General features: G+C 41.2%; 1 protein-coding gene across 2 annotated transcripts; it reads right to left on the bottom strand.

Moving 5' to 3' along the window:
* Nucleotides 1-6,625: 6,625 nt before the first annotated feature.
* Nucleotides 6,626-22,744, bottom strand: LOC118389235 (nicotinate-nucleotide pyrophosphorylase [carboxylating]-like). Of its 2 annotated transcripts, none has more exons than XM_035779093.1 (5): nt 22,588-22,744; nt 8,097-8,388; nt 7,521-7,831; nt 7,131-7,262; nt 6,626-6,888 (listed from the first exon to the last, which is right to left on the bottom strand). In XM_035779093.1, the coding sequence occupies exons 2-5, from the start codon at nt 8,347-8,349 to the stop codon at nt 6,673-6,675; spliced, it is 912 nt and encodes a 303-aa protein (XP_035634986.1). In that variant the 5' UTR covers nt 8,350-8,388; nt 22,588-22,744; the 3' UTR covers nt 6,626-6,672. The 2 variants fall into 2 exon arrangements, with proteins under 2 accessions (XP_035634986.1, XP_035634985.1); XM_035779092.1 differs by lacking the exon at nt 22,588-22,744 and adding an exon at nt 16,510-16,588.
* Nucleotides 22,745-22,767: the final 23 nt, after the last annotated feature.

Raw genomic sequence — 22,767 nt, 5'->3', positions numbered from 1 at the left:
AACCACAGAAAGCTGGTTACAATTTCAGTTTAATCTACCAGAAAATACAAAAAATATTGCAACATTATGGTTATTTCAAATATACTAATGGTTTAAGAAAACAAAATTATTTAAAAAATAAGAAAACAGCATAACCTTGTAAAATATCACAAATAGGACCGGTGGAGTTGTCACACCCAACAAAATAGTTGGGACAAAACTATCGATGTACCGATTCCATGGCACATTGTTTGTGAACTGATACACAAAACAACGCCAGATTCAAAACTCTTTCTTGCAAAATTCTTGCAACCAACACAATGTTAGAAATATGGAGGATTCAACCATCCCAGCTCTGCAGATTTTGCTGCAAAGAGACAGAATCATTAGATCACTTGTTTTGGTACTGTCCATGTGTAGCTTGATTTTGGTCACAGTTTCAGGAATGGCTGAAGAATTGCAACATTTATCTGGAGCTAACTCTGCAATAATGACTGCTGGGTGATTTGAAAAGTCATAGTCAATCGATAAATAATATAATAATATTCTTAGATTTTTTTTGTTTGTTTTAACAATCTGTTGAAACTATGAGAATAGAAAGGTTCAGAAATTTTGTGAAACTTCACAGCTAAGTTGAAAAATATATGACAATTAGATATCAAAACTAGATAGACTTCAGAGATAGATGGGAGGGATTGAGTGTAGCTGAAGGGTGGGACTAAAAACAAAATAAAAAGTAAAATATGTCATGTAAAATATACTGTGTCAATAAAAAGTGTATACACTAAACAGAAATATAAACACAGCATGTAAAGTGTTAGTCCTGTGTTTTAATGGGCTGAAATAAAATATCCCAGAAATTTTCAGTACACACAAAAAGCTTATTTTACTCACATTTTGCACACAAATGTGTTTCCTCCCTGTTTGTGGACATTTCCCCTTTGCCAAGATAATCCATCCACCTGACAGGTGTGGCATAACAAGAAGCTGTTGAAACAGCATGATCATTACATAGGTGCATCTTGTGCTGGGGACAATAAAAAGCCACTCTAAAATGCAGAGTTTTGTTCCACAACTCAAGTTGAGGGAGTGTGCAATTGGCATGCTGACTGAAAGAATGTCCAACAAAGTGGTTTCTAGATAATTCAATGTTCATCTCTCTACCATAAGCCACCTCTGTTGTTTTAGAGAATTTGGCAGTACTTCTAACCGGCCTCACAAGCTCAGACCACGTGTATGGCGTCATGTTGGCGAGCGGTTTACTGTCGTCATTGTTGTGAACAGAGTGACACATGGTGGCAGTTTGGTTATGGTATGGGCAGGCATAAGATAATTGTATTTAATTGACGGGAATTTGAATGCACAGAGATACTGTGACGAGATCCTGAAGCCTAATGTCGTGCCATTCATTCGCCGCCATCACCTCATGTTTCAGCATGATAATGTATGACCCCATGTCACAAGGATCTGTACACAATTCCTCTAAGCTGCACACTCACCAGACATGTCACCAATTGAACATGTTTGGAAAGCTCTGGATCGACGTGTACGACCGCGTGTTCCAGTTCCTGCCAATATCCAGCAACTTCGCACAGCCATTGAAGAGGTGTGGAACAACATTCCACAAGCAACAGCCTGATCAATTCTATGAAACGGAAAAGTGTTGCGCTACATGTGGCAAATGGTGGTCACACCAGATACTGACTGGTTTTCTGATCCACGGCCAACCTTTTTTTTTTTAAGGTATCTGTGACCAACAGATGCTTATCTGTATTCTCGGTCATGTGAAATCCATAAATTAGGGCCTAATGAATTTATGTCAATTGACAGATTTTCTTTTATGAACTGTAACTCAGTAAAATCTTAGAAATTGTTGCATGTTGCGTTTGTGTTTGTTTAGTATAGTATGGATAAGCTGGAAGCAGATGCCTAAGTATTGTTGTCCATTAGTTTACTCCAATTAGGGAAGGGGTGGTACAGATAAGGGCAAATAATAAAGGAAAACATATTTTTTATTAAGATATATACAGTTGAAGTCGTAAGTTTACATACACCTTTGCCAAATACATTTAAACTCAGTTTTTCACAATTTCTGAACATTTAATCCTAGTAAAAAATGCCCTGTCTTAGATCAGTTAGGACCCCCACTTTATTTTAAGAATGTGAAATGTCAGAATAATAGTAGAGACAATGATTTTTCAGCTTTTATGTCTTTCAACACATTGCCAGTGGGTCATAAGTTTACATACACTCAATTAGTCTTTGGTAGCATTGTCTTTAAATTCTTTAACTTGGGTCAAACATTTTGGGTAGCCTTCCACAAGCTTCCCACTATAAGTTGTCCCATTCCTCCAGACAGAGCTGGTGTCTGGTGTGTAGGCCTCCTTGCTCGCACGCGCTTTTTCAGTTCTGCCAACAAATTTCCTATAGGATTGAGGTCAGGGCTTTGTGATGGCCACTCCATTACCTTTACTTTGTTATTCTTAAGCCATTTTGCCACAACTTTGGAAGTATGATTGGGGTCATTGTCCATTTGGAAGACCCATTTGTGACCAAGCTTTAACTTCCTGACTGATGTCTTGAGATTTTGCTTCAATATATCCACATAATTTTCCTTTTCATGATGCCATCTATTTTGGGAAGTGCACCTGTCCCTCCTGCAGCAAAGCACCCCCACAACATGATGCTGCCACCCCCGTGCTTCACGGTTGGGATGGTGTTCTTCACCTTGCAAAAACGAGTTAATGACTCCAACCTAAGTGTATGTAAACCTCTGACTTCAACTGTAGTACCAGTCAAAAGTTGACACACCTACTCATTCCAGGGTTTTTCTTAATTTTTTACACTGTAGAATAATAGTGAAAACATCAAAACTATGAAATAACACACATGGAATCATGTTAAACAAATCCAAATACATTTTACAAAGTAGCCACGCCTTGAGGACCGCCACAGGAAAGGAAGACCCAGAGTTACCTCTGCAATCTCAGGATAAGTTCATAAGCCCAGCCTCAGAAATCAGCAATTAACTGCACCTCAGAGTTCAAGTAACAGACACATCTCAACATCAACTGTTCAGAGTAGACTGCGTGAATCAGGCCTTCGTGGTCGAATTGCTGCAAAGAAACCACTACTAAAACGACACCAATAAGAATAAGAGACTTGCTTGGGCCAGGAAATACAAGCAATGGACATTAGACCGGTGAAAATCTGTCCTTTGTTATGATGAGTCCAAAATTGAGATTTTTGGTTACAACTGCCGCGTCTTTGTGAGACACAGAGTAGGTGAACGGATGATCTCCTCATGTGTGGTTCCCTCCGTGAAGCAAGGAGGAGGTGGGGATGCTTTACTGGTGACACTGTCAGTGATTTATTTAGAATTCAAAGTACACTTAACCAACATGGCTACCACAGCATTCTGCAGCAATACGCCATCACATCTGGTTTGCGCATTTGTTTTTCAACAGGACAATGACCCAAAACACACCTCCAGGCTGTGTAAGGACTATTTGACCAAGAAGGAGAGTGATGGAGTGCTGCATCAGATGACCTGGCCTCCACAATCACCCGACCTCAACCCAATTGAGATGGTTTGGGATGAGTTGGACCGTAGAGTGAACGAAAAGCAGCCGTCAATTGCTCAGCATATGTGAGAACTCATTCAAGACTGTTGGAAAAGCATTCTTCATGAAGCTGGTTTAGTGAATGCCAACAGTGGGCAAAGCTGTCATCAAGGCAAAGGTTGGCTACTTTGAAGAATCTCAAATATAAAATATATTTTGGTTTAACACTTTTTTGGTTACTACATGATTCCATGTGTTATTTCATAGTTTTGATGTCTTCAATATTATTCTACAATGTAGAAAATAGTAAAAATAAAGAAAAACCCTGGAATGAGTAGGTGTTTCCAAAAGTTTGACTGGTGCTGTATATATTTACAAAAAATATATACTGAACAAAAATATGGCTGCGCCCCTGCCCAGTCGTGAAATCCATAGATTATGGCCTAATGAATGCATTTCAAGTTACTGATTTCCTTCCATTAACTTTAACTCATTAAAATCTTTTAAATTGTTGCGTTTATATATTTGTGTCAGTATATAAATGATGCAGACAAATGTGTCATCGTCATACCCAGTCCATTTCCTCATTGTGTTCCTCTTCCTGGCAGCAGGAAGTTCTTGATCAATCTGTTTTAACAGAAAAAGCCATTTCATGTCCTGTCCATTCCACCCTGTGTGTGTGTATACACACTTCTGGTGACTTCCCATACCCAGTCCATCTCCTCTCCCTCACCACAGGTGTAGATGTTGGAATTTTGCGATGAGATCAATAAGGTCATGCATGAAAAAGATGGCCAAGACCAGCCTTTATACTAGCTGATTTACAAATATGTCTGTACTGTCTCTTTCATGTTGTATTGAATGCTAGGGTAACAACCAGGGACCATGCTATTTTGAATGACTAGTCTGGGTGATTTTAATGTAGTTGTTGAATAGGCTAGGGTCAGTTGATACGGTGAAGAGGTGTATCATGACCTAGTCTGTAATTTACCCTGTTCCTCTTCACTTTCCCAGGGACAATGGAGTTGTCTCTTCTCATAATCCTGGGGACATGGTTTCTCAAATTAATTGGTTGTAGACTTTTGGCCCAAATGTTTTGATGCATGAAGTTTTCCTGTCATTAACATTAAATGACTGATTATGACTGTCTGACATAAAAGCACCATCTTCTTTGCGTGAAAATTAATGAAAGTATACTTGACAGATGACTTATCTGACAGTGGCACTCGAGCAGGTCTTATGTGTCATTTCAGCCGGTCATCCGTGGCTTTTCAGCCGATAGTGTCATTTCAATCCGTATCGCGTAAATTCAGTGTTACATCAAATTTAAAAGCATTGTACCCGTGTTGGCGTAGACTGCATTTATGGTAAATGCTGCAGATGCCATCACAATAGAAAATTACTCTATTTGTAACACTTCAGCGATACAGATTGAATAGAACCTTGAGTATTATTCACATAACACTTCCTGTATATTCGTTTTGAACCGGTAATTTTACATCTGCTAGCCGTCTCAGATTACCATAGCACGCTTTCCTCTAGGTCTAGTCAATTGGAGCTTCTTGGTGTTTCTGTAATGAAGCTGGCTGCAATAGAAGAGAAAAATAATCTACTTGGACTTTTCTTCTATCAGTTTAAGGAATAAATGCAGCTCTCCTTTATGGTCCTGCATGTCATGCCAATCCTGGTAGTTAGGAACCAGAAAAGCACCACCTTTAGGTAGACTGAGCCCAAAATATCTTCCTGTTTGCAAAATGTATCCACCTATTTAGCACCTCACCATAGATAAATACAAACCACGTTTGACATTTATGGAGCCAAAATCAACTTTGAGTTTCTAAAGTCAAAAGCAGATTGAAGCAATGTTTAAAATTTACAGATTTTCTTGCCCTCATGAACTCCACAAATGTACAGTTCTATATACCAAGATGTATGGTTACTTCATAGTTTGTTACTTTAATAATTACAAATGTGAGAAAAAGCAACAAATAGCTAACAAAATGGTAGCCACCCACGTCATATCAGGGAAATGGTACATATTAACCATAATCAAAACTGAAACTTGTTTTACAGTTACATGCTGACCACCCCGCGTTGCAAAATAAATTGACATGCATGTTACTCAATCATTGCGCCAACGAGCATCTGTGTTGCCAAACGCTAAAATAGAAATCCGTTCTATTAGTGACGCTGAACACGGTGCAAGTCCTACCTCTCCCATCTCCTCATTGGTTTATAGAAGCAGAAATCCACGTGCCACCTCATTGGTTATACCCACGTGGGTGATTGAAAGATGACCCGAGGTCAGTTGGTCAGTCAGCTGTGGTAATACACCTTATGAAAGTTAGATGCCAATTGCCATATAAAGTCCAAAGAAAAAGAAGCCTAGAAGGAGGGGAGATGACCAGAAATGAGTCAGTTGACCGTTTTATCTGTGGATTAATTGTCGGAGTAGAGGACCTTGTGCATTTCAGGTAAAATAACAACCCAGGACAAATTAGCTAGAAACAGAAAGCTATCTACCTAAATTGCCATAAATGTTTAATGCTTTTTGACCTGTCGCTTAAAATTAAAATAATTTGTTCAGAGTTTGTTTTTATACTTCAACCTGCATGTCGTGATTGCGTTTGGTGTGGGGGGACAAAATCTATTTGAGGATGCGGTTTGGGCATGATATTATTAGGCCTAAATAATGTCAACTCAAAGATGGTGATTTTATGCATGTTTAACTTCAGTGTTTTGAATACGGATATCTGATTTATTCATTTAACAGGTGATGGACTTTTAGTGGTGGAAGTGCAGTGTGTTTTAATCCATATGAAGCTTTAACAGTGTAGTGACTTAGTTACTCATTTGTCATCTTTTCTCCTGGTGGATCACAAAGATTAAGGATTTGAAAGAATATCCCATATAATAGATGATCACTATGGGACAAAAGAAACTGAGGGAACTGTCTTCACAGTTTTAATAAGGATTTCTAAATTAGTTGTACACAGCATAGACATACAGTCACCTCTGAATGTCATAATGGATTTTGTTTTTCTCTTGATCATCTCCTGGATGAAAAGTGAGGAAATTGACCGTTGCTTTTTATTTTCACTTTATTAACAAAAATCCTGAATTGCCACAGTTACTTTGATCGGAAAATAATTGGAAAGGGAACAGGCTTTTGAACCTTGAGGGAGAAGTCTACCACTGGGCAGCCCTGGGTTATGCAGCCCAGAGAGATTATGTCCACATGGGGGGAGAGATACTGGGGCAGGGAGTCTGGGGTCACCCCTCCACTGGCCTCGATTAGCACAGAAGGGAACTCCTCCTTCAGAAGCTTGGCTGCCGCATGGAGTTCCTGAGAGAGGAAGGGACAGAGGAGGAATCGAGGCCGGAAGAAACGAGTGCGGGAAGAGACCGTGAAGGAAAGACATTGAACGAAATGCACAGCACTGGAGGAAGAAGAATATTACATTGATAGTCCAATGTACATGAATGTCCAACGGAATCATGTCTTCCGCTTTATCACAAGCCCTCCAGTACATCTCTACCTCTTCTACATTACTTCCCTGATGCCTTTGGGAAGTCCATCAGTCTCACCTGTGGCTTAAAGTTGTCCAGCATGACGATGTCGGCGCCTGCCGTGGCCGCCTCACTGCCCTCCTCCCGGCTGCCGCACTCCACCTCAATCTTACTGCTGAAGCCACACACCGAGCGGGCGTCCTTCACCGCCTGGAAGACCCATAGGTAGGAATTACATCAAATCAGTTCTCTATCAGAATGCAACATTAATTTATATTCAAAATGCACAGAGGGAAAACTTCAGCTCTCATATTAGAAAAAGGACAGATCTAATGGTACATCTTGGAATATGAAAGACGTACATGTATTCTTGCACTCTGATTTTCATGCATTTCAGAGGAATCGACAACCACAACATAGTATAGGTTGATGTCAAATGTACAGTTTGAGACATCCACCCTTGCCTACCTGTGTGATACTCCCTGATGCCCATATATGATTGTCTTTCAGCATCACCATCCCACTCAGGTCCTGTCTGTGTATGGACACGCCGCCCACCAGCATGGCATACTTCTCCACCAGCCGGAACCCAGGGGTGGTTTTACGCGTGCCAGCCACATGGCCATGCCAGCCTGCCTCCCTGGCGATGCTCTGTAGCTGGGAGCAGCGGGTGGCTATCCCCGAGGCCCGGGCCAGGCAGTTGAGGGCCGGTCTCTCCCCGAGGAGGATACACCTTGCTGGGCCTCTGACCACAGCAGTCTGCGTCACTGCATTTGGACCTGGTGGAGGTGAGGTCAAAGAAGAGTTTACCTAAACACATGTGAGTGATCTGTATCTAAAATGGTTAGATGGTCATCAGTTGGAATCTATTCCAATGGAATTTTGTGAATGCCAAACTCAAAGCTTGTTTCCACAATACCTTCTCCAAATGAATTTGGCAGTGTGATCAGAGTTGGTGTATTGTCATCACATTTGTGAGGCATCTGTGTATTATCTTAAACCTCCACAGCATGCTTTTGACCAGGTTCATAGTTGGTCTCTTACCGAGCTGTGCTCCCTCTTTGTGTGCCCATTCCACAGTGCAGCTGAGCTCAGTGAAGACAGCAGTGAAGAAAGGCCTGCCTGCCAGCATGCTGCACGGCGTTTTACACAACAACCTGGCCTCGACCTCATGTGATCCCACACACAGCCCTGCAGGGTCAAAGTTTGGTGTGTCCTCTGCCAGCCACTCCCGTGCCAGCTGGGTCAGTGTGTGGGGAGGGAGCGTGTTTGACAGGTCATACTGAGGAGTCGTCATCTTGAGAGGGGAGGTAAAACGTGATGCCGGAAAGTTGTTCTGTTCAGAATGGAGAGAGGGGTTAGTTCCAGTGCTTTAAATCTGGCTATCCACTGATAGTTAAGTTTGTAGTTTAAATTGTACCCTACAAAATGTCCTGAGTTCTGGTATGAATGAATCCCTGCTCTCAATGTGCTTTTTCGACCTCAAGCTTTGTAACAGTGTCAGTCTTCAGGTTAAGATTCACCACAAACAAAGAACGCTGGTGTGGTGACCTCAAGGGGGCCAATGTGTTAGAAATGGCAGAGACGATTTCTGATCCCAGTCTGCTCCTGCCGGTTTGGTAATATAACGAGTGCAGATTGCAAAGAGCGCTCTGTAAGCCACACCCTAGTGGGCGGAGCAAGGCATGTTGTTCGTGCACTTGGACACATTGTAGTAAGGATATATCATACGGAGATAGAATCTAATTTTACAATGGGTCTATGGTGGTTGTGTGTAGTTATGCGACTAATATATATATATATATATATATATATTAGTCAAGTACATTGCAGTCAATTTTATCTATGACCTAAAGTAAGATCTTAGGGAAGCGCTCACTGAACCCTCTTTTCTATTTCTCTGTATCTCCCAGGACAACGGCTGAGGGCACTCTGGCCGACACATGGACGTGCCTGCCTGCCCCCCCCATCTGCCTGTTGCTGCCTCCACTGTTTCAGTCTCCCCCTCAAGTCACTGTGTCAACTGTAATTTATTTATTTCACCTTTATTTATTTAACTAACCAGGTAGGCTAGTTGAGAACAAGTTCTCATTTACAACTGCGACCTGGCCAAGATAAAGCAAAGCAGTTTGACACATACAACAGAGTTGCACATGGAATAAACAGTCAATAATACAGTAGAAAAAGTCTATATACAGTGAGTGCAAATGAGGTAAGGTTGGTAAAGGCAATAAATAGGCCATGGTGGCAAAGTAAGTACAATATAGCAATTTAACACTGGAATGGTAGATGTGCAGAAGATGAATGTGCAAGTAGAGATACTGGGGTGCAAAGGAGCATGATAAATAAATAACAGTATGGAAGTCTTCATTGTTGTCAATAAGACCTTATTGTGAACCTTGTCTTGTCTCTGTACATTACATACACAATCATCCAAGTTGGGAATAATAAATTACTACTACTAGGGTTGAGGTCAAGTCCATGGAAAAGCAATGCAGAATCATTTGAACCTTGCCCATCATAACCCAAGAGCTAAAGCTGTATTAGACCATCTAGAAATCTGTTTCATGAATTTGAATGGTTATATTTTTCCATATGTTGCAATAGCGGAATAAACATCCTTTATTCTGTTGGTGTGTGTACCTTTGTGCGCTTGTGTCAATGTTTATAATAAATTGCTAATAATTGAATGACAATTCAGCCCAGTGGATCTTTATATTCTACAGATTCTGAACAGTCCTGTAACAATTGGAAGTGTTTTTGTTGCCATGTAGGCCTAGTATTTAGTCTTTGTTGGGGTTAATCAAGGGGACTGTAATTCCTTAGGTGGTGGTAGCTGAAGATGTGTTAGCTCCCAGGTGATGAGGCAATGAGTGAGAGACTCTGGACACACATGTACACTGTGTTCAACACAAAGTGTCAAAAAAATAGATACTTGTAGTATTTATGAATTCTGATACTTTAAGTCAACTGTGATTCCACGGTCTAGCATCTGTGCAGTCCCGTGTGGCTCACTTGCAGCGTTGTGGATCTGATTGTCATGGGTGGACCAGTATGAAAAGGTATGCACTCACTACGTCGTTCCCATAGCTCCCCCCAACAGACTGGGTAAAGGGGTCAGCATGCTTCGGTTCGACTTGCTCCTAGCTGTACAGAACGAGTGTGATTGCATACTCCCTTAAAAGCTTGAAAAAAAACCTGCAAGACTACTGTTTGTCCATTTTGAGATGCCGTAGCCAGTATACACTTCCTCAGAATTAATCTAAAATAACTCAAAAATCGGTCAGATGGTCAGATTCAGTCAAAAAAAAGTCACAGTTTTGCATGTAACTAATATGCTTGGTGCAGTATTTCTCAATGAAAAATGCATGAAAACTAGTAGTCTCTTGTTGAATGACAGACTGAATAATCCTTATTGTTGACCGATCACCGATAAAGGGGCGTAGACGTCGGTGAGGGTTTTCAGCTGTTCGGGCACACAAAACCGATGTCCAAAACAAACGTCACAAAATGCCATCATAATATACGCACAAACTCTTCCGAACTTTTTCGGCTGGGAAGCATGTGGACGCCTTAAGGCACATCTCTGATATCAAGAGATCTCAACCTTTAGTCACACGTCCAGTTTACATAGTCTTTATTTTACTTGCTCTACAACAGAGAACAAAATGTCCAAATCAGACTGTACCATACATACAATGAAATCACAATGGCTCTTTTGTTGTGAAAAAGTACAGTGTGTCTATAACAAGGGTCAATTACAATAATGTGAATTTCATGTCAACCAGGTCTGTCTTGTGAACAAGCAATTTATTCAGAGCACTGGTGGTCATTAGATAATCCAAAGAATTGTTAAACAGCGCCCCCCTGAGGCAGAACATTTTCTATTGAGAAGTGTTTGGGACTTGTTTCCGTTTGCTACTCAAAAGACAAAATTAACTGCAATACATATTTTCTGAAATATTAGATTAACTAAACAGAACCACCGCAGACCTATCTCAGTAATAAAATGTGTCCCAGTGTAATTTCAACATGCCTAGCTCTGCCCACTGGGGCGTGGTTTACAGAGGACTCTTGGCAATGGCAGTGTTCGATTAAGGATTAAATTGAAGCGAGGTGCACCAGTCAGTCTATGGCCTGCGTGGTGAACGGGCAAAAGTGGTGAGGGAGGAGCGCTCTTCTCAAATCGAACCGTAATCTGCGCTGTTCTGGTCATGTTGTCAACAAGACAGCATGGTTTATCGTTCAGAAATATACATCTCTTTTACATAAAAGGCAGATAAAGCATTTATCAAAAGCAATCACTTTTGCACGTGAAAACCCAGAATCCTACTCATTACAGGGCTGCCAACATTTGAACAAAGTTTGGAGTGAGATTTGCCATTTGAATTTCATTACCACAACCCCTAGATGGGGGGTGGTACTCTTGATGATGTGGTTCTCTGCACTCAATGTGCTTTTTGGACGCGTTGTGTTTAACAGTGTCCTTCAGGTGAGGATTCCCCACCACAAACGAAGAAAGCTTGCCTGCAAGTTGTGGTTCGGACTTGCAAAACATAACATTTCCTTCAAAATGCAACCACGGGAAAGCTTTGTATTTGTATTGTTTCCCACCGGCAGTGGTTGGCGAAACGGGGGCAAAGCCGGTGGCAGTGTTAAGGCTACTGCTAGCCGAATCTTCATCTTGTGTTGCTGGTGGCTCGGCAAAATCAATAGACAAAATCACTGGCCTCCTCCGAACCCTTGTTGACCTTGTCGCCTAAAAATGTAATTGGATGCTCTTCATTCTCCTTTACAGTCACGAGCCAAAACGGGCGCACCGAGGCTGTGATTGGCGCGTTCAGATACGCAACATTTAACTCGTCTACTATTGGCTTGTTGAGCTGCGCGTTGTCCTGCTTACTTGTCCAAGGTCCGTACTGTTTATTAAATGGTCTTCAAGCTTATATCACAGAACAATGACATATCTTACCGGATGTATCAATATGAAGCATCCGCTTTGCGTTTCCATTCAGAGGAAGCCCAGTGGCAGAAGATGGAACGAGATGGATTTTTTTTAAACCGAAATTCTGCAAACTTTCATCGATTAAACATTTTTTCTTTTATTTATTTATTTCACCTTTATTTAACCAGGTAGGCAAGTTGAGAACAAGTTCTCATTTACAATTGCGACCTGGCCAAGATAAAGCAAAGCAGTTCGACAGATACAAAGACAGAGTTACACATGGAGTAAAACAAACATAAAGTCAATAATACAGTATAAACAAGTCTATATACGATGTGAGCAAATGAGGTGAGAAGGGAGGTAAAGGCAAAAAAGGCCATGGTGGCAAAGTAAATACAATATAGCAAGTAAAACACTGGAATGGTAGTTTTGCAATGGAAGACTGTGCAAAGTAGAAATAAAAATAATGGGGTGCAAAGGAGCAAAATAAATAAATAAATAAAATACAGTTGGGAAAGAGGTAGTTGTTTGGGCTAAATTATAGGTGGGCTATGTACAGGTGCAGTAATCTGAGTTGCTCTGACAGTTGGTGCTTAAAGCTAGTGAGGGAGATAAGTGTTTCCAGTTTCAGAGATTTTTGTAGTTCGTTCCAGTCATTGGCAGCAGAGAACTGGAAGGAGAGGCGGCCAAAGAAAGAATTGGTTTTGGGGGTGACTAGAGAGATATACCTGCTGGAGCGTGTGCTACAGGTGGGAGATGCTATGGTGACCAGCGAGCTGAGATAAGGGGGGACTTTACCTAGCAGGGTCTTGTAGATGACATGGAGCCAGTGGGTTTGGCGACGAGTATGAAGCGAGGGCCAGCCAACGAGAGCGTACAGGTCGCAATGGTGGGTAGTATATGGGGCTTTGGTGACAAAACGGATTGCACTGTGATAGACTGCATCCAATTTGTTGAGTAGGGTATTGGAGGCTATTTTGTAAATGACATCGCCAAAGTCGAGGATTGGTAGGATGGTCAGTTTTACAAGTGTATGTTTGGCAGCATGAGTGAAGGATGCTTTATTGCGAAATAGGAAGCCAATTCTAGATTTAACTTTGGATTGGAGATGGTTGATATGGGTCTGGAAGGAGAGTTTACAGTCTAACCAGACACCTAAGTATTTGTAGTTGTCCACGTATTCTAAGTCAGAGCCGTCCAGAGTAGTGATGTTGGACAGGCGGGTAGGTGCAGGCAGCGATCGGTTGAAGAGCATGCATTTAGTTTTACTTGTATTTAAGAGCAATTGGAGGACACGGAAGGAGAGTTGTATGGCATTGAAGCTTGCCTGGAGGGTTGTTAACACAGCGTCCAAAGAAGGGCCAGAAGTATACAGAATGGTGTCGTCTGCATAGAGGTGGATCAGAGACTCACCAGCAGCAAGAGCGACCTCATTGATGTATACAGAGAAGAGAGTCGGTCCAAGAATTGAACCCTGTGGCACCCCCATAGAGACTTGCCAGAGGTCCGGACAGCAGACCCTCCGATTTGACACACTGAACTTTATCAGAGAAGTAGTTGGTGAACCAGGCGAGGCAATCATTTGAGAAACCAAGGCTGTCGAGTCTGCCGATGAGGATGTGGTGATTGACAGAGTTGAAAGCCTTGGCCAGATCAATGAATACGGCTGCACAGTAATGTTTCTTATCGATGGCGGTTAAGATATCGTTTAGGACCTTGAGCGTGGCTGAGGTGCACCCATGACCAGCTCTGAAACCAGATTGCATAGCAGAGAAGGTATGGTGAGATTCGAAATGGTCGGTAATCTGTTTGTTGACTTGGGTTTCGAAGACCTTAGAAAGGCAGGGTAGGATAGATATAGGTCTGTAGCAGTTTGGGTCAAGAGTGTCCCCCCCCTTTGAAGAGGGGGATGACCGCAGCTGCTTTCCAATCTTTGGCAATCTCAGACGACACGAAAGAGAGGTTGAACAGGCTAGTAAATAGGGGTGGCAACAATTTCGGCAGATAATTTTAGAAAGAAAGGGTCCAGATTATCTAGCCCGGCTGATTTGTAGGGGTCCAGATTTTGCAGCTCTTTCAGAACATCAGCTGAACGGATTTGGGAGAAGGAGAAATGGGGAAGGCTTGGGTGAGTTGCTGTTGGGGGTGCAGTGCTGTTGACCGGGGTAGGAGTAGCCAGGTGGAAAGCATGGCCAGCCGTAGAAAAATGCTTATTGAAATTCTCAATTATGGTGGATTTATCAGTGGTGACAGTGTTTCCTATCTTCAGTGCAGTGGGCAGCTGGGAGGAGGTGTTCTTATTCTCCATGGACTTTACAGTGTCCCAGAACTTTGAGTTCGTGTTGCAGGAAGCAAATTTCTGCTTGAAAAAGCTTGAGCTTCAAAATTTGATCTCAATATAGTTCGGTTCACAAAACTAAACATCTGTCATGAACAGAGTGGACTAAGTTTTGTAGACTTTACCCTTTGCCAAAGGTTTTTATTTAAAGTGCGTCGTTTAGGAGTGCAAAGGCGAATTTAATTGCACAACGCTCTTCAGAATAGGCGTTCCCTAACGGAAATATGCAAATATGGTAGAATGCATCAATAGGTACTCACTAGCTCGTGCTTGCTCGACACACGTCATTGCTTTACTGCCCAAAAATACTTAATTGTTCCCATTTGAAAAGACAGGTTGTGGTCTATCTTGGTTTAGTTAAAAAATCTTTGATTATCAAATTAATTTAAACATCCTTTAAGATATGTACATTTATTTACTTCTACCTGAGCGTTTTCTCCCCTTCATATTTTAAAACATTCATAAAAGGAATTGGTTAAAGGTAAATTAACCCATGAACACATTATTTAACATTTCTTAAAAATGACCCAATTTTCATCAATTTGATTATATTTGATTATATAAGCTGAAAGCCCATTCAAAAACAGTACTGGACTTAGACCAGGAAGTAGGCGGGTATGTGCTCATGACCTTTCAGTTCGCACACATTTTGTTGCATATGCGAGTAAAATGGTTGTACTGTAGAGCCCTGCAAGTGTCAAAATATGAAGTGTTACGCATTTGCATAATGGATCATCAGGGGCAATAAGAACAAAGCTAGTGGGAACTAGGAACGCCAAAATGTCCGACTTGCTAACTGGTTGCACATACTGGCTGTTTTGTCCCGCCTACTTCCTGGTCCAAGTCCTGTATAACAACCCCCAGTTGGGGTAAGTCGGAAATGTCAGTTTCCAAGAGTAGACTAATACGTGTAGGTTAAAGGTTAGGTTACTCTTAGCTATTTTACACAGTTCAATACAGCCTATTTTACACAGTTCAATACAGCCAAGGGTGCCTCCATCCAACGAAATTACACTTCCCGAGTTAAGCTTACACAGGTGTTCGCAGTTGTGTAAAGTACTTAAGTAAAAATACTTTAAAGTACTACTTCAGTAGTTTAAGTATCTGTACTTTACTATTTATATTTTTGACAACTTTTAGAAAATGTACTTACATTTTCCCCAGACACCCAAAAGTACATTTTGAATGCTTAGCAGGACAGGAAAACTGTCCAATTCCCACACTTAAAGAGAACATCCCTGGTCATCGACTGCCTCTGATCTGACGGAGTCACTAAACACAAATGCTTTGTTTGTAAATTATGAGTGTTGGAGTGTGCCCCTGGCTATCCATTTAAAAAAATGGTGCTGTCTGGTTTGCTTAATAAGGAATTTTCAATCATTTATACTTTTGATACTTAAAAACCAAATACTTTCACTGAAGTAGTATTTTACTGGGTGACTTTCACTTTTGAGTAATTTTCTATTAAAAAAGGTATCTTTACTTTTACTCAAGTAAAAGAATGGAGTACTTTTTCCACAACTGGGTGTTCCTAGTCTTCGGTCTGTTTTCGTAAACAAGCGCTGTATCATTGAGATATGGCCATGTGGGAACATTAACCCTATCAAGGTGTGTATCAATTTAACCTTTAAAATATATATATTTCACTGATATGAAAGATAAGGTCCTTATAATTCCAAAACAGTACCAAAAGCGATGCATGTTAAGGTTCAGACCGAGCATCTTGGATCTTAAATCCCCGCCCCATGATCAAGAGCTAGGTTATTCTGAACCACAGCTGTTTGCATCCTATTGCACCCTCAAATGGCAGCTATGATGTGCTTATCAACTGAAGACTATTTTAGAGACTTGCAAAAATGATTTTGATAAAAAGTATTGTACAGTAAAAAGTCATTTGGTCTGCAGAGATTATCCATTGTAATACCATTTGGGCCACAGCAATGGTTGTGTATAACAGTGGTTCGCAAACCTTTGAGTTATTGTAACTCCGATCCAAAATACCCCCTTATGTGCAAGTTCTTACGCATCTCAGGACCTACCGCAACAAATGTTGTAGTAATTTCTACAATTTGTGTACTTAAACACTAGTCAACAATACAAATACAATAAATCAAATATCCAAATGAAATTATTAGTATGGATACACAATGGGCTACAGGGGAATGTTTACTCACCAAAGTAACAATGTTCCCCTTTTCTTTATTGATTTGATTCATCGATTGTTTGACATTCAAAGCCGACAACACCAGAAAAGTGGAATTTGCTCCTTTGCTCATGATGTAATGTTTACAAGCTAAGCGAAGAATGTGAAAATCAGTCACATCGAGTTACAGCTTTGAAATAACTATTATTCTTCTTGTTTTTTGAACCAGACAATCTGCGCAACACAACAGTTCTGACATTTCAAGTTTGGGATGTCAAAGTCAAACAAAAATAATACAAAACGTAATGTTAATTTACTGATATATATATATATATATAAAAAAATTATGTTGGAAGTCCAACTTATTGGTCCCAAAGCCTTAAAAAGTTGCAATCTTACTTCTGGAACTATAAGTTATTCTAAAGCACAGCAGATGTCACTTTCCTAAATGCAAAGTGGTGGTTTGGTTTCGGACATATTCACCAGTGTAGTGCAATATGCCGTTCTGACAAGAAGTGAAAGGGATGCAGGGCTGCCTTAAACCTACAACTTATAACACTGCACAATATAAACAGAGATAGTTTATGATGATGTCAGACACCTCTTGTGCAGCACTGCGCAGACGGGATGCTTTCAAACATCCCGTAGGTTCACGAGAGATGGAAGAGGAAGCAAAACATCTCACTCGCTCCATTTTTTTCCTGTTTCATATGCTGTATAGTCAATTAACTTGCTGAGCAGACCAGACCATCTTGGCACTCCCCCACCATTGTAAAAAATATTTGGGAACCAATAGAAATTCATTAATGCCTACATTTGTTTTGCCAAGTTTATTCTATTACAGACACCTTAATGCACTTTTCAATTATATTATCTGAGCTACATAAATGTAATTCTGTCCTTGAACCATTTAATTCAAAACTGCTTCTTCTGAGGAGTGCCATTATTGCTGACCGGTGCTTTCAAAGCCTCTCATTTGTCCAATACATAGCATCAGCCCTTGATCATGACTCTCAGTTCCATACAATACCCATAATAACTGGGATCTCAGACTTACAACTTCAGTGTGTTCAAGACAGCTGGGAAGTTGAGAAAAAATAAACTAGCTCCGACTGGGAAAAATCATTTTGAACAGAAATCCAACTCCGAATTCCAACTCAAGATCTCTGGCCTCTTTCTTCAGCTTGAACTTTGACCTGAAGATCACTGACGTCATGATTTCATCCTGTATTTTTCAGAGTTCCCAGTTGTCTTGAACGCACTATAATGCATTGGGCTACAATAGTTTGAGTCATAATACCCATAAAACCCAGCGGTCAAAACACAGAAATGGTTGCAATCATTTTTACACCATTCAGTCATAAATAAAGTTACATAACATTGCCCATACGAATGATCTGCAGTCCAGAGGGTAACAGCAAACACTGTTTTCCCGCAGTAAACACACTTAGCGAGAGGATGAATCAGTCCATCTCTGAAACCTCAAAGCCAGACTAAAATAATTCAGCTAGCTAGGGTAGCTACAAGTCAAGTAGTCATTGAAGTAAGCTACCCACCGACACAAACATTACGAGTCAAGGATCATATCACCTCCACCTTACCGGCCACCCTAGACCCACTTCAGTTTGCATACCATCCCAACAGGTCCACAGACGACGCAATCTCCTGCACACTGCCCTTTCCCATCTGGACAAAAGGAATACCTATGTAAGAATGCTGTTCATTGACTACAGCTCAGCTTTCAACACCATAGTACCCTCCAAGCTCATCATCAAGCTGGAGGCACTGGGTCTCCAGCTTGGGTCCTGGACTTTGACGGGCCACGCCCAGGTGGTGAAGGTAGGAAACAACATCTCCACTTCGCTGACCCTCAACACTGGGGCCCCACAGGGGTGGGTGCTCAGCCCCCTCCTGTACTCCCTGTTCACCCACGACTGTGTGGCCATTCACGCCCCCAACTCAACCATAAAGTTTGCAGACAACAACAGTAGTGTGCTTGATTACCAACAACAACGAGACAGCAGGGAGGAGGTGAGGGCACTCTGTGTGTGGTGTCAGGAAAACAACGTCACACAACATCAACAAAACAAAGGAGATGATCGTAGACTTCAGGAAACAGACCCCTATCCACATCGAAGGGACAGCAGTGGAGAAGATGGAAAGTTTTAAGTTCCTCAGCGTACACAGGGAGCAGCAGGGTAGCCTAGTGGTTAGAGCGTTGGACTAGTAACCTGAAGGTTGCAAGTTCAAACCCCCGAGCTGACAAGGTACAAATTGTCGTTCTGCCCCTGAACAGGCAGTTAACCCACTGTTCCTAGGCCGTCATTGAAAATAAGAATCTGTTCTTAACTGACTTGCCTGGTTAAATAAAGGTAATATATATGTTTTTTAAACGCATCACAAACCAACTGAAATGGTCCACCCACACAGATAGTGTGGTGAAGGCGCAACAGTGCCTCTTCAACCTCAGGAGGGTGAAGAAATAAGGCTTGTCACCCAAAACCCTGACAAACGTTTACAGATTCACAATTGAGAGCATTCTGTCGGGCTGCATCACAGCCTGGTACGCCAACTGCACCGCCCTCAACCGCAAGGTTCTCCAGAGGGTGGTGCAGTCTGCACAACGCATCACCGGGGGCAAACTACCTGCCCTCCATGACACCTACAGCACCCGATGTCACAGGAAGGCCAAAAAGATAATTAAGGACATTAACTGCCTGTTCACACCGCTACCATCCAGAAGGCAAGGTCAGTACAGGTGCATCAAAGCTGGGACAGAGAGACTGAAGAACAGCTTCTATCTCAAGGCCATCAGACTGCTAAACAGCAATCACTAACTCAGAGGCCGCTGCCTACATTGAGACCCAATCACTGGCCCCTTTAATAAATGGATCACTAGTCACTTCATACAATCCACTCTAAATAATGCAATTTTAATAATGTTTACATATTTTACATTACTCATCACATGTATATACTATATTTTTTACCATCTATTGCACCTTGCCTATGCCACTTGGCCATCACTCATCCATATACATATTCTCCCCTGTAGATTTGTGTGTATTAGGTAGTTGCGGAATTGTTAGATATTACTGCACCGTCGAACTAGAAGCACAAGCATTTTGCTACACTCGCATTAACATCTGCTAAACACGTGTATGTGACAAATAAAATAGTTTTTGATTATCAAGAATACCTAGCCATAGCTTCCAAGTTAGCTACCATGCTAGACTGTTTGTTTATAAAAGCCAAAGAAAGAAACTTGTTTTAATGAATTTCTCATGCATTTAAATGGCTAGGCAAATAGCCTGGCTAAATGGCGAATAGCAATCTAATGTTGCTAACTAACTGACCAACCATGAGCTACCTAGCTAAATAACAGGCATTTTTAATTAAAAACTTGCCCAAGACAGTTCACAGAATTGTCCATTTAAACAACTTGAACCAATTTATGAATTACTAAATTTAGCAGTTAATCCAGAGATTCTTAACTTTGCCTCAATTATACAGTCTCCTCCAGATCATCATGGCCCTGGTGAGATGTGAAGCTTGAGACAGACATTTGTAGTTCTGTATGATTACAGATTAGCATTTCATTTTTGACAAGTCACATTGTCCAAGAGAGATTTGAATTGTTTAAAACATCACGCAAGTGTAAGTCTACACGAAACAGACCTTTTTTGAAGAGTTTCTAAAATCCACAATGGTTTTATGGGTATAATGACACATCCACTGTGGGGCACAGTGGAGTTGTCATAATACCCATAAAACCTAGTGGTCACACAGGGAAATGGATCCAACTGTTTTTTCACCATTCATTTTATCCATTATGGATTTTCATGAGTAAAGTTTGATTTGATTGATGACATTACAGCTGTAGAATATTTAACTGTAATTTTCACATGACGACAAGTGCAGTTTTTCATTAACCATTTAATTGATAACACTTGACACACTAATCAAATAGTGGGAAGGATCCTATAAACCAAGACTGTGAATGCATGTACCACTCCGAATAAATAAAGCCTTTCAAGATTGGTTATGAAACTACAATACACACTACACTGGATGTCTAAACAATTCAATTCTGGATGTCAATAGATTTTTAGATTCAGTCTCATGACAACATTCTAGGACAGAGTAATCACTCACTCATCTAAGTCTTTCATCCGGGGTAATCTGATGAGTGATACAGTGCATTCAGAACGTATTCAGAGCCTGTGATTTCCCCCCACATTTTGTTACATTATAGCCTTATTATAACATTTATTACATTGTTTCTTCCTCATCAAGCTATACCTCATAATGACAAAGCAAAAACACATTTTCTGCAAATGTATATTAAAAGAAAAACTATCACATTCAGACCCTTTAGTACTTTGTTGAAGCACCTTTGGCTGCGATTACAGTCTCAAGTGTTCTTGAGTTTGATGCTACAATCTTGGCACACCTGTATTTTGAGAGTTTCTCCCATTCTTCTCTGCAGATCCTCTCAAGCTCTGCCAGGTTGAATGGGGAGCGTCGCTGCACAGCTTTTTTCAGGTCTCTCCAGAGCTGTTTGATAGGGTTCAAGGCCAGGCTCTGGCTAGGCCACTCAAGGACATTCAGAGACTTGTCCGGAAGCCACTCCTGCGCCATCTTGGCAGGGTCGTTGTTTTGTTGGAAGGTGAACCTGAGCGCTTTGGAGCAGGTTTTCATCAAGAATCTCTCTGTACTTTACTCTGTTCATCGTTCGCTCGATCCTGACTAGTCTCCCAGTCCCTGCTGCTGAAAACCATCCCCACAGCATGATCCCGTCACCACCATGCTTCACCCTAGGGATGCTGCCAGGTTTCCTTCAGACTTGGCATTCAGGCTAAAGAGTCCAATCTTGGTTTCATCCGACTAGAGAATCTTGTTTCTTGTGATCAGTCTTTAGGCGCCTTTTGGCAAACTCCAAGCGGGCTGTCATGTGCCTTTTACTGAGGAGTGACTTCCGTCTGGCCACTACCATAAAGGCCTGATTGGTGGAGTGTTGCAGAGATGGTTGTCCTTCTGGAAGGTTCTCCCATCACCACAGAGGAACTCTGGAGCTCTGTCAGAGTGACCATTGGGTTCTTGCTCACCTCCTTGACCAAGGCCCTTCTCCCCAGATTGCTCAGCTTGGCCGGGGCAGCCAGCTCTAGGACATGCACTGGCAACTGTGGGACCTTATAGACAGGCGTGTACCTTTCCAAATCATGTCCAATCAATTTACCACAGGTGGACTCCAATGAAGTTGAAGAAACATGTCAAAGATGATCAATGGAACAGGATGCACCGGCGATACATTTCTAGTCTCTTAGCAAAGGGTCTGAATACTTATGTAAATAAAGTTTCTGTTTTATAAATGTCCCAAAATGTCTAAACCTGTTTTCACTTTGTCATTATGGGGTAGTGCGTAGATTGATGAGGAAAAACATAGATTCAATTAATTTTAGAATAAGGCTGTAATGTTACAAAATGTGGAAAAAGTCTAGAGGTCTGAATACTTTCCGAATGCACTGTGTAATTGATAAAGTAGCTCTTCCCTGTAGAATGTTGACAGCAGTATAAAACATGGTATTTTTTTAACTCACTGACACAGGATAAACTTTATCCCTCATGGCCCTGACCAAACCGGTAAATTGCCCGTCACTCTGGCTGTACTTCTCCACATGGCCAGGCTTATAGTGGTCTTCTCCCTTTTTAATTCTCTTATGCTTATCCTTTAAAAATGCCATAAAGGTCTGAAATAGACACCACAGTCGACATACTGTACAGACAATTATCTAGGATAAGTAATACAAAATGATTGTATGATCTACTGCTCTGCTAGCTGAACAATTATCTAGGCAAAGTAATACAAACATATGTTCTAATCTACTGCTTTGCTAACTAGCTAGCTAAAGTGTAGTCAGTGGTTAACTAAGACAGAGAAAGGGGACAGAAGAATGTCTACACTTTATTAAATTAATTTAAATACAGCACATGGAATCATCTTGGATTGGATACATGTCTCTGATTGCGCTTGCTGAGGTCTTCTATGTTGGTAATTAGCGTTTCGAATGTGAGAGTAAATTGAGGCAAATATATTGATTAAACTCACCTTGTCTGAGAGAGAATTAAACGTTTGTCAAAACCGTCACAGCAAGGCAAGCCTACACCAAACACACACTTAATTTAAAGTGTTTGTAAAATTCCCAACGTGAAAAATGTATGGAATTATTTCTATGTTTTACCGCTAGGTTTTATAGGTGTTATGACCCGCCCACTGTGGCTGACTATT

This window comes from Oncorhynchus keta, chromosome 10 (assembly GCF_023373465.1).
Source record: "Oncorhynchus keta strain PuntledgeMale-10-30-2019 chromosome 10, Oket_V2, whole genome shotgun sequence".
Classification (NCBI taxonomy): Eukaryota; Metazoa; Chordata; class Actinopteri; order Salmoniformes; family Salmonidae; genus Oncorhynchus; species Oncorhynchus keta.
This window is presented reverse-complemented; position numbering and strand designations above follow the sequence as displayed.

Bases quoted from the DNA above. Each gene is read 5' to 3' on its own strand.
- LOC118389235 (XM_035779092.1), bottom strand. From the start codon at position 16,551: ATGAATCAAATCAATAAAGAAAAGGGGAACATTGTTACTTTG. The intron at 8,389-16,509 runs GTGAGTAAACAT...CATTCTGAACAG, and splicing joins AGGGGAACATTGTTACTTTG to AACAACTTTCCGGCATCACG. The intron at 6,889-7,130 runs GTGAGACTGATG...TTCCTCTCTCAG, and splicing joins TGGACAACTTTAAGCCACAG to GAACTCCATGCGGCAGCCAA.